At 33.9% G+C, this 12811-nt stretch overlaps 1 protein-coding gene across 29 annotated transcripts in view; it reads right to left on the bottom strand.

Annotated features, from left to right (window-relative positions):
• Positions 1 to 12811, bottom strand: part of Lrrfip2 (LRR binding FLII interacting protein 2) — a 111884-nt gene that overhangs the window by 51739 nt on the left and 47334 nt on the right. For 14 of the 29 annotated variants that reach the window (XM_063260341.1, XM_013156291.3, XM_013156292.3 and 11 more), the window contains 5 exons: positions 10566 to 10652; positions 9334 to 9384; positions 4615 to 4671; positions 4478 to 4522; positions 804 to 872 (listed from right to left, as the gene is read on the bottom strand). In XM_063260341.1, coding sequence (XP_063116411.1) covers positions 804 to 872; positions 4478 to 4522; positions 4615 to 4671; positions 9334 to 9384; positions 10566 to 10652 — 309 coding nt within the window. The remainder of the gene's footprint in view (positions 1 to 803; positions 873 to 4477; positions 4523 to 4614; positions 4672 to 9333; positions 9385 to 10565; positions 10653 to 12811) is intronic. The other 15 variants (XM_063260349.1, XM_023566597.2, XM_023566599.2 and 12 more) reach the window with 4 other exon arrangements.

Genomic DNA, 12811 nt, shown 5'->3' with positions numbered 1-12811 from the left:
CTATTGTAAACATTCTGAGGTGCCTAGAAATTCAAGAAGCTCAATGATACAGTAACCCAAGAAAAACAAGCTATAACTGAAACCTTCTTAGCTAATATGACAATACCAAATTTAACCAAAATGTTTCGATATCACTGATGTTAAGTCATCTATCATTCCTGAGTGTTCTCAATTTATTAATTTCCCATCTGCTAGCTTCTGACACAAACTCAGGCCTGTGTTATTGTGGCTCAATATGTATCAGAAACATTGCTCATGCCTATAATTCCAGCTACTCTAAAAACTGAGACAGGAAGATGGGAAAATCAAAGCCAGTCTGCGCAATTTAGTAGGAACCTTCTTCAAAATAAGAACTAAAAAGGAGAGTGTAACTCAGTGGTAATATGCCTAACATGCCCAAGGTGCTCTTCTGAGTTTAGTCCCCAGTACAAACAGAAAAGAGGGAAGGAAAGAGGAAGAAAAAGGAAGGGAAGAAGGTGAAGGAGAAAGGGAGGAAGGGAAGAAGAAAGCAATTACCAATCTTGAATAAAGGAGCAAATCATTTAATCTGAACCTGAAATTCTTTTTTTTTGGTACTGGGGATCGAACTTATGACCTCACACTTGCCTGGCAGGCACTTATTCCTGCTGAGCTAAATCCCCGGCCCGAATCTGAAATTCTAAAGGAAGAATTTATTACTGATAAATTATGCCACAATTATTAGTCACACAAAAATATTAAAGTTAGTCATAATCTATGATTAGCATTGGCAGGTATTAATACAGTAAAACTCCACTCTTAACAAAAAGTCATGCACAACATACTAATGATGAAATTCTTGATGATTTATCCTTGATAGTACTATAGTGGGTTTCAAAAAAAGGTGAAAGTTGCTGGTGTTTCCAAAGTCCAGAATACCAAAAAAAAAAAAAAAAAGAGGTAACATTTACAATTAAAAATCCAATGCTACTTTAAAAGCAAAAATATTAAACAAGAAAGCTACTACATTTTATTTAACTAATATTCTTATACATTGTTGTAATTGTATACATTGTTATAAATTACTGCTTAACTGAATGTGTATTTAAAACTATCTATTTAGGGCCAGGTGCAATGGTGCACATCTGCAGTCCCAGCTACTCAAGAGTTTAAGCGCAGCATGAGCAACACAGCGAGGACCTCTCTCTCAAAAACAAACAAAAAGGTATGTTTTTTTTTCAAAGAATGAAATTCATAATCAGTGTGGTGGAGTGATTCAATATCAGTGCATTGTAAGTCAATAGTTTAAAGAAACCTTTCAAAATAAGGATTAAGCATTCTGAAATCAACAATACTTTATAGTGTGTTACTGTAACTTTTACCATCCTTCCCATTGTTTATAAAAGAGCAAATTTTGTTTATAAAAGAGCAAACATCCAGTGTCACGAAAAAAAAAAAAACCTAACATGATCATGTTTATATTACAAAAGAATAATTACAGCATCAAAATGGGAGAAATTTCCTTGGATCAACGTGAAAATATATCTGAAAATTTTCCTCAAGAAAATGCTAAACAAAATGAGAAAGTGTTTGGAACAAAATGTGGAGTGCATAGTACACATACAACTGTGACAATAAACAAAAGGCAAATAAAAACACCTAAAATTCATAAAACCAGACAATATATATTTCATATCAGGTTTCTTTTAAAAAATAAAATAGGTGTGACATCATTTACATGTGCAAAACAATGAATTAAATAGTAACTATACAGATTCGTGATTTTCTAGCATCGCTGGTAATCTTACCCAGAATGTCAATGGTAGTATAAATACTAATTGGTGAAAATATCTTTCTTTTACAACTCTTACATCCCTTTAGAATTTAGGGAATGCTGTTCAAAAACTTGATCCAAAACAGTATTTTCTTGAGGGTTACAACTCATTTATAGCAACAGTGGGTTTAATCAGCATTTTAAAAAATAAAGTAGAAAATAAAATATTAGAGTGTTGTGCACAGTAAGAGTTAATGTTATTTTGTGGAACTTTTGCTTCAATAATATTTTATATATATATACATATATATGCATATAGTAATATATGCTCAGGAATCTACATGTGCATACAAGACCATGTGGCATTTCTTGATGTCAAGAACACAATTTTAAAAGCTTAAAATAGTGTATGATCAGATCATACATTCTAGACCTAATAAGGCATTAATGACTTAGATACAATAAAGACTTGCTGTTCATGCTCAAGATGCTTTTTCATAAAACAAATGCAGAAACTTCAAAAACCATTATTTCATATAGTGGATAAGGCTAAGTCATATAATTTTACCACTGGTATAATTTCACTGAAAATCTGATTGCATTAAATGCCATGAAGTATCACAGCAAAAGATCTGCATTTGTGTTTTTCTTACTCTACAACTAATGAAAAAAGCAAACAATAAAGATTATTATTACACGGGTAAAATACACGCATACACTAAATACATTTTACACCATTAGTAAGTATATACATGCATAAACAAAACACATTACTACTCAAGTCACACATGCTAGCATATAAATTATCCTCTCAAAAATATAAGTTCACAGAAGAAAAGAGTCATATATCTTCTCAATCTCTGTACAGCAACAAAGGAGTAAGTTTTAACAAGCTAAATTGTTTTAATTTTCTTTTTCCAAAATATAATGCTAAATTCAACTGGTTTTAAAAACTGAAGATTAGGGGTTGGGGATTTAGCTCAGTGGCATAAGTGCCTGCCCTGCAAGCAGGCAGTCGTGAGTTCAATCCCTGGTACCAATTTAAAAACAAAAACTGAAGACTAGGCTTAGTGCAGGACTCAGCAGTAGAATTCTTTCCTACAGCATATGAAGCCCTGGGTTCAGTCCTCAGGACCACACATACATACACACAAAACAAAGTTAAAACCTGCTCATAACCTATCTACTAGGCAAATTCACATTTTGGACATACCAATTGCTACTAAAACTTCTGGATAAAATCAAAAGAACCAACCTTACTAAGTAAAAGTTGGTATGTATGTTGCTTAAAAGTATATGATTTATCAAAGGAAGGAAACTCAGAACAGTATTGGCACAAACATGTATTTCCAACCTTGCTATTATAACTTAAAGAAACTTGTTTAGCACTCAAAGAAGCTTGCTGTATGGTTCTTTTTAAAGTACTTAAAAAAGGGGCTGGGGATTTAGCTCAGCGGCATAAGCACCTGCCTTGCAAGCAGGCGGTCGTGAGTTCGATCCCTAGTACCGATAAAAAGTTTATTTGTTTTGTTGTTTTTTTTTTTTGTCTTTTTCGTTTTTATCGGTACCAGGGATCGAACTCACAACTGCCTGCTTACAAGGCAGGCGCTTATGCCGCTGAGCTAAATCCCCAGCCCCCGATAAAAAGTTTAAAAAAAAAAAAAAAAACGAGCAAACAAATAAAGTACTTAAAAAGAAAAATCAAGTATCTCCCGGGGAAACAAGACAAATTTGTATGTTATTCTTCTGAAAAATCACATATTACATAATCCACTGATTATCTGAGATTTCCATAAAGGAAATCTTAAAAATTGAGTTTGTAAGCAACCAAAATATTTATGATTTTAAAAAAAGTTTACAAACTTACTTTTTAAAACACAGTAGATTACAATCACCAAATGGAAACAAAACAATATGATGAACTATTTATGAACACAAACATATCAATAGCTAGTATGCCAGAACATACTGAGGTTATTATAGTATATTCTATAAACAGTGCAGATAAGAAGAAAATCAGTTTGGTTAAATTAACAAATACAGACCTTAACACACAAGATTATTTTACAGATGAAAAATATATAGATATAAATATATATAAAGCATTATCCCAGTGAGAATTAGAAGTATGTTTTGAAAGTTTAAAGCACAATTCTTTAAGAAAAGACAGATCTGTGTTTAGCACAACATGCAAGCCTTTAAGGAAATTTTCATTTATCTTGATTTACAACAATCTATGCAAAAACTGTACGACATTCTATAAAATGTTAATCAAAAAGTTAAACCATGGTAATTCCTACACAGGTGACAAGCACATATTTTTTTAAAATCAATAGCTCTGTCTTTCCATGTAATAAAATTGTAATCAGGAGGGAAAATTTTAGCTATTTTCTATTTTAAAATTTCTTTAAGACATAAAAATATGTGACACCTAAAAACCGCCGATATTATTAGAAACAAGCAGATATTACTCTATAAAATCAACCTTACACTTTTTTGAAATCAAAGGTTGTTCTACAAGAAAAATTAGGCATGTATTAGGTGAAACTGATTTTAGAATTTGTTTACCTACAGCAATAATTTGAAAGTGTCACTTTATGATGAAAGAATTTTGCCAATATTTTTTATTTTAAAGGCAATGGCATAAATGAACATTATCAGACTGTTGATAATTGCTGTTAATGAAGAAAGCTCACACTCAAAACCTTTGCTATTTGCAGTACACAAAGAACTTAACATACAAACCCTGTGACTGCCACGACTCCGAAGGGACATTGTATTCTCAGCCTCCTTATAAAAACAAAAATAGTGAAAGTCTATGAGTGACTAAATTAAGTTAACAGACAAAAATATCAGAGGCAAGTTTATAGGTTATTACAAACCAGATAAGGACGAAGATGACTGGACTGGTGGGAATACCTGGCCCTTTCTGAATCTTCCTGGGAAAGGAAAATGTAATGTAAGTCAATTACTGAATAGACAGGCATTTATTGGAACAACAGAGCAAAAAACATTAACAGCACATCAAAGTCTTACAGCAAGCAGGTTTGGATAATCTAGCTTCAAAAGCTGAGCTTAGGGACACAAAACACTTTTCTTGAAAGAAAACAGAAACAATCTTGGCACTGTTTTTACTTTATCAGTCATACAAATGTCTGACAACTTCTAGGTTGCTAAGTATATTTGACCAAGAAAGCTCAAAATATTAAGATAAAAATAAGCAAGTATAATTAACTAGCAGATGTTGAGCTCAGCAGTAAAGGGAGTATCTTCCTCATTAGAAATGTTAGTTTACGCAAGATAGAAAGAAATGCTTATCACAGATATATTTTAAAGAGATTACATATGGCTTTTAAAAACACTTGAGCTATAATTTTCAGTAATTAGGAGGCTGCAGCAGGAAGATTCCTCAAGTTCAAGGAAAGCCTGGGCTCCTCTCTCTCAAAATGACGACGACGATGATGATGATGATGATGAAAATTTTGTGCTCACTGTAAATAAGTTTTCTTTTCCTTTCACCACTCCAGTTGGAAAGAACTCAAACAGACCCTGACTGTGTGTTGTTAACATAAAGAATCACTTACACTTAGAGGAAAGTATACAAATATTTTAGAGTTGGTAAAGTTATCAAGAGTCCTGCCTTAAGTTTGTAAAACCAAGACTGACCAAACAGCCTAACAGTTGACTAAACTACATGCAATTCTAACCTTTTGCACTTTCAGCCATTAGCAATGAAGCATTAAAACCTGAGTCATGTGAAATCACAGGCTTAATCCATAGCATATAATCCTCTCAACTATAAGGAATATCTTTCAGAATCGCAAAGTTCAAAGTATTAAAGTAATTTAAATTGACTAAGAATCTACACATAATGTCTGATTTCACTGCTATCAACATCAATGCTATTTTTTCAAATGAATCAATGTTACAACATTCCTTGGTAATCCAGCATGATCCGTACATAGGTGAAACAAACAGGCACTATCTGACCATTTCAAAATAGAACCAGTAATTCAACCAAACCACTACTTTGATGTCCTGTTTTTGTTATGAACTTTAAGTATATATTTTTTAATTACTGGTTAACATCTGCTTTGTACACTGCTGCATTTGATCAAATCTGTCCTAAAATCTGTTTCTAACCATTGCTATGATTTAATGATTCTATCAGGTGTTTTAACTTTACCAACTCTAAAATATTTGTAAACTTTCTTCTAAGTGTAAGTGGTTCTTTATATTAACAACACACAAGGTTTATTTGAGTTCTTGGTGAAAGGAAAAGAAAACATTTACAGTAAGCATAAATCTTCATCCTTTATATAGTAACGTCACAAAACTTTGGGGGCATATGTGTTAACCCAACATACAGTTAAAATGGCAACTAATTCTAGATTAGATAGCCTAATTAGTTTTTAAAGCACTACAGAGGTGAGTTAATTCTATATTCGCCATGTCCTGGGGTGACATTCAAGGTTCAATGCCCAACCTTCCATTTATGTTATCCTTTCTTTCCTTTCTACCAACCACAAAAGAGCATTTCTAAAAAAAAAATTCCATCTAAAAGTACATCTTATCAAAGATATGGCAGACTGATGAACTCATATTTATTTTCTAGTATGTCTATGATTTAAAAATTCTAAAACACCTTAAATACTGATACACCTCTATACTGCAGCAGCTTTTCTTTTTAGTTCCATTTGAAATGTGGCCTACAAAGACTTTAAAAGATTACAGAATAAAATGTAAATCCCACATATAGCAATTTGAACACAGAATACACTTTATTTCATACTCATAAACTAAGTACTATTCAATAGTATTTTCTGTAACAATGGAAATGTTTTATTAATCTGTGCTCTCAATATGATAACCCATGTACCACATGGGGCTACTGGGTACTTGAAATGCTGGAAGTGCAACTGAAACACGAAATCTTAAATTACATTTCATTTTTCAGTCTACACTGAATTACCAACACAAGGTTAACTGCTAACGTACAGGACATATTTCTCTAAACCTATCTGAGAAATGTGCAAGTAAAACTGTAAATTTCTATTACACAAAAATGTTCTAAGTACATATCCTACTAAAAGTCTGCCAAGTAGCATCACTCTTATGTAGAAAGGTGAAGGAGCATTTTGGATAGTTTTAATGATCTCTCCTATACTGAGAACTTTTTACATAGCGACAAATGTGAGATAAACAAAAGGAAATCTTTGTAAAAAGACCCTGTTAGTAACTTTATAATTACTTTGTAAGAGCATCAAGGGTCCATAGATCTAATTTCTTCATTTCACAGTAAAGAAAGGTACAGCATAGGATTAAGAATCTACAAGTTCCTAAAATGGGACCATTTTAATACCCAACTTGTATTCTAAGCTCTTACCAAAATGCTCCCCCGGGGCTAGGAATTTAGCTCAGCAGCACAAGTACCTGCCTGGCAAGCACTAGGTCACAAATTCAATCCCCAGTACCAAAAAAATAAAGTTATACCATGACAAAAAATGCTCCCCTTCCGACTAGTATTTCCCATCATTACTCTTATTGATGAAACTACACACATATCACAGAACTGTTTTCTAAATTATTTATTTTCATGACTGTTACGGCTTGTATCTAGATGTATCTCCAAAGTCTGAGTCCAAAAAAAAAAAAAAAGCCAATGCAATTTTAGGGCTGGAGATTTAGCTCAGCGGCATAAACACCTGCCTTGCAAGTGTGTGGTTGTGAGTTCGATCCCTGGTACCGATAAAAAAAGAAAAAGACCAAACAAACAAAAGCCAAAGTCTCACAGTCATAAGGGAGGTTTTTCAGAGATAGTCTGATCTAGAGTGTGTGATCCTGGGATAAGTGTATGACGCTGGAGTTAACAATGTGTGATTAGGGGCAACCTACTCGGGATCCCTTCTGTCTCTCTCTAGGACAGCTTTCTTTCTCCCAATAAATATATCCTGCTCTTAAAAAAGAAAAAAAAAAATTGTTCGGCATAGTTCTGGGTGTGGACTATAGGAAATCCCACCCTGGATGTGAGTACTAACCACCCTAAGGGCATGTACTCTGTCAAGAATACAAGGGACAGAAAGGGGGCTGCTGTGGTCGCTCGCTGTTTTCTACTTCACTGCTTGCTGTCTTCCTGCCTGTCAGGAACTGTTTCTCCTCTGCAAGGTCCCTCTGCTATGCCACCCTGCCTTGCAGCCAGCCAACTATTAAACTGAAACCTCCACATAGTGTAAGCTACAATAAACTTTTCTCCTTTAACTTTGGGTGTTGGGTATTTTGTGCAGCAACTAGAAAAAATAACACACACACAAGGGTCCCTGAACATAGGAAAGGTAAGACCTTTTTGGGGTGGGTACCAGGAATCAAATTCAGGACCTTGCACTTGCCAAGCAGGAACTGAGCCATTGAGCTACTTCCATGGCCCTAAAGAAGACTCTTCATTAATGCTTTTTTTTATTTAATGTTTTCTGGTATGTCCTAAGATATCAGCAATAAATTTTAGGCATTTTAATTTTAAAATTACAATGTATGATTAAATGTATCTATAGGAACTTTGTGATTTCTTTTATTCATACAAAATAATTTTAATGCACCAACTAACACTAACCAAGCTACATAAAGATATAGTCCAGGAAATTAATTAGGCTAGCTGTCAGTTATAAAGGCTAGTCTATTACAAAATAACAAAAACATACATGAGGAGTCCCTTACTTTTAAGTTACTTAATGTCTTTTTTCTTTCTTTTCTAAAATGGTATCAAAATGAGAATGAGAAGTTTTAAATTCAAAGATCATCACAGTAACAAATATTTTAATTATGGCTAAACCTTAAAATGCTACTACTGAAAGTATTTCTTATGAAAGTTCCTTTTTTATCAGCAATGATATAGCAGTTATTAACCATTTATAAATCACAGACTTGAAAATAAAATTTAAAATACCAATGATCATTTCCTATAAACACACAATACATTCAGAAGTTTGCATGAGATTTTCAAGCTTCATAATCTAGCCCCCAAGCTTCCTCATGTATCAAGTTAAGAAGTGCTACAAAAGTAGACAGCTGATGAATTTACTAACCTTGGAAAAATGTAGGAGTCATTCATAATAACTAACATTCTGGTTTACAATTTGCTATTGTAACTAACAAATTTTAGAGTGGTGGTAAAGGACATGAAAAGGAGCTCAGAGAGAATACTAAAAGTAATTTTCAGAGGGAACAGAGGAATGGCTTCAGTCATATCTCCATGAAGACTCTATGAACTTAATTTTTTAAAGAGGGAAGGAGCAGAGGAAGGAGGAATTTGAGGAAAGAAAAAAAAAGAACAAAGCCATAAAAAGAAAAAACACATTTGTTTATGAAATCATTCTTGAATAGAGGCATTCATGTGATGAAAGCAAAGCTACTGACTACAACAGAAAATGGCTGGACTATACGTATACATGTGATCCACCACCAACAAAATACAGTCTCTCTGATCCTTAGGTTCACAAAGGCCAAACACTTTTAAGACTTTGCAAACTATTAGTCAATGTTTTACTTCAAGATTGCATTATTTCAACAAGCTATCACAACATGCAGGACAGGCAATCCTGGCCTACCAGCCACTTGTGAATTTGTCCCCATTTCTGGTCAAAGGGATGATGAGAGTGCTACAAATGCAGAAGTTTCATAAACTAAATAGTTTTCCACACATTGCAATCTCCAAAATTCTTAAATAAATTACATATACTCTCTCTAAAGAACAATAATTGCTGACTTAGACATTTGAAACACAGGAAATTACTAAATTTGTTCAATAATAAAAAGATACATGGCTCTTTGCAGTCTAGAGAACCATAAATAGAATGTACACTTAAGAATAATCCCCCACTTATTACTTAGTATAATCTAGTACAACGTTAGGAATATAAAAAAATGTATATAGTATTAGTTACATTTCAGTCCAGGAAAAGTATTCAGTATTAGTGCTTAATACAACCATTTCCCCCTTTGTATAACACAGCATCAAAAAATATTTTTATGGAAATTTTTAGGGCCCAGTCAATGTCAGAAAAAAAGGATAAAAATTAGTATTTCATAATCCTTCAATTATGAGCTGTGCTACTATAGACATTGTTATGCATGTACCACTGTAATATGGTGTCTTTAACTCCTTGGGGAAGATATTTAGAAGGGGAACAGGTGGCTCAAATGAAATTTCTAGTTTTAGTTTTTTAAGGACTCTCCATACTGATTTTTCAGTATGTGTTTATTCTAAACACAAAATTATACTGAACATTTGTAAACTATTAAAAAGCATAAGAAAAATTTTAAATCAACCATAACTCCACAGTCAAATCCAAGTATTTGATGGCAATCACTTCTTTCTAGTACTTTTTTAACTTACAGATGGATAATGGTTTTTGTAACAAAAAGCTGGAGCCCTATCAATTTTACAGTTTTTTTTTTATATTTTCTTACATGAATGAATATGTTTCAGAATTATAAGTTTGAATAACTTGACAGTAACATAGGCGCTGTAATTCAAATTCCAGGACATATAGGTCTATACTAAATAATTCTCAACTCTAAAGCTACGTTAGGTAACATAAGATGAGCATTTATAACACCATAATAACTAGTAACAATGTACATAATAACAGCTATATATGTTATTTAAAACAAGTATCGCATTTATTTTGCTAACACAAAATGATTTGTTAAAATATATACATCAGTTTAGAATATCCCATTGTTTCAAATAGAACCAGATTCACATCCAATTACATTAACCAAATATTGACGGGGAAGGGGGATGAGTAAGAAATTAGGACTATTCTCCCTACGTTACCTCTTTTTGTTGTCGTTCCAGTTCTCTCATGCGTATATCTCTTGCTTCTGCCCGAGCAGCACGTTTTGCTGCTAGCCTTGCTTCTGCCTGAAAAGCAATATAAGACTCAACTTTACAAAATAAAAACAGTAGCAGTAACAATCTGCATACCCCCTAGATTTGAGGATAAAAAGTAGAAACGACATTACTTTCTAAACAGGCTGAAGAGACAAAATATAGATCAACAAGTCTGACAGATTTCTTTGAGCAATCGCTATATACTGCTAAATCTTTTTTCAAATCTGAGCCACCACCCTTAACTGCTTGCTTGATTACACATTTCATGTACTTCACAAAGTACACTACGAATCTTCCCAGACTTACTTTTTCCAGCATTTTTTTTCTCTTATCAATTTAGTCAAACTAGAAACTTCAAAACCAACTGCAGTTTTACTGTAATTGTTAGCAATATTCAGTATCCAAGTAACAGAATTGACAAAGACAATTCTTTACCACTCTGTATGTCAAACTGTTACCGGTTCTCTCTCTCTCTCCTTCTGTTTCTGTTTCTGTCCCACTCTCCCTTTCTCTCTTCCCCTCCTCTCTTCCTACCTCTCTTTCCTTAAATTGAGATATAATTTACGTATCAAGTTCACTAATTATAAAATTCAGTGGTTGTTAATTTTATATTCACAATTATATACAACCATCACTGTTAATTTAAGCTTCAAAACAACCCTGTATCTGTTAGTAGTCACTTCCTATTACACCTTCCCTCCAGCTCCTAGCAACTACTAATCTACTTTACATGTCTATGAATTTGCTTATGGTAGACATTTCATACACAGTAGTTGGATTCATGCAATATGAATATTTCATCTCTTGTTCAGACTATTACAACTGCCTCCAACCCATCTACCTATCTCCATATGTCTTGCTTAGAATCTGTCCTATGATTTGATTTTTACATAGTTTTAAAACCTACAAACTAGGCTTCCAAAATGAATGTCTGATAATGTCACTCAGCTGTCTAAAATCCTCCACTGGTTCCCCATTACTTATGGTTAAAGCAAAGGTTTCTTGGAACAGCACAAAGAAAAGGCAACAGTGAGACAAAAACAGAAACAAGATTACTCACAATCAGCCCACCACCTTATCTCCCAGAATCTGCTCTATATAAACCAGACGTATACCATCTCCCTCTGTGCCTGGACTCTACCAAATTCTGCTATAAGCCTCTGTACACAGATCATCTGCTTGGATGACATGCTCTCACTTCTCTCAAATTCAAATACAACACCGCATTCTATAAAGACTTCCCCCTTTCTCTCTTTCATCCAGTAACAGTATACACCAGTGACAGCAAATCTTTTAGAGTTTGCAATGATACAAACAGCCTGATGTGACATGTGTGTCACAGATTCACCACCACACCCACACTTCTCTTGTGGCTTCATTACATTCTATAAAGAGTCATGCTTCTGTCACTCCATAATTTTTATGCTGCAGTGTCCGCTAAACAAGCAAATGAATTTTAGGCAATGGGCCAGAGTATCAAGGAAATGAGATAAGGAATTAACCTGATATACCACAGGAAACTTAAATATTGTATCTTCTTTTTGGTTTCTATTTTGTAGTGGTTTCCTCTGCCCTTGGCCACATCCTAACTCTGATTCAGATTATCCCCTGTGATAACTATAGTACTTGCTTCTTTCTATGTTGTCCTATTTGTAGTCAATGTTTAAAAGGATCTACTCTGTGTAAGCAACTATGTAAGGTGCTGGAAATACAGAGTAAGATATGACATCTCGGCCCTAAAGCAACTCACAATCAAAATTGAGGGAGACAAACACAAACATTTACAGGAAAGGAAGCATGCAGAAGAAAGAAGTTAGTTTTGCCCAGCATAGTCACCACAGGCTTTCAAGAAAAGGAGACGGTTTAAGAGTTAACTCCTATTTACCCTAATTCTGTCAGTTTCCAGTCTGCTTCATGGGCTTACTAGTAGCAAATCACCTACAAAATAACCTGTAATCTATAGACCTTAATCTATAACTACACACTTCTCCAGAGCAACTGGTATTTTCACATGAATACTACACTGGTCTCTATCTTTTTTTTTTTTTTTTTTTTTTTGTCTTTTTCATTTTTCTCGGTACCAGGGATCGAACTCACGACCGCCTGCTTGCAAGGCAGGTGCTTATGCCGCTGAGCTAAATCCCCAGCCCCTGGTCTCTATCTTTTAAAAACCTATCCTCAGGGCTGGG

This window comes from Cavia porcellus, unplaced genomic scaffold (genome assembly GCF_034190915.1).
Source record: "Cavia porcellus strain 051 isolate PalLab524CR breed Dunkin Hartley unplaced genomic scaffold, mCavPor4.1 scaffold_13, whole genome shotgun sequence".
Taxonomy (NCBI): Eukaryota; Metazoa; Chordata; class Mammalia; order Rodentia; family Caviidae; genus Cavia; species Cavia porcellus.
Note: the sequence above shows the minus strand (reverse complement) of the source record. Positions and strands in the feature narration are given on the sequence as shown.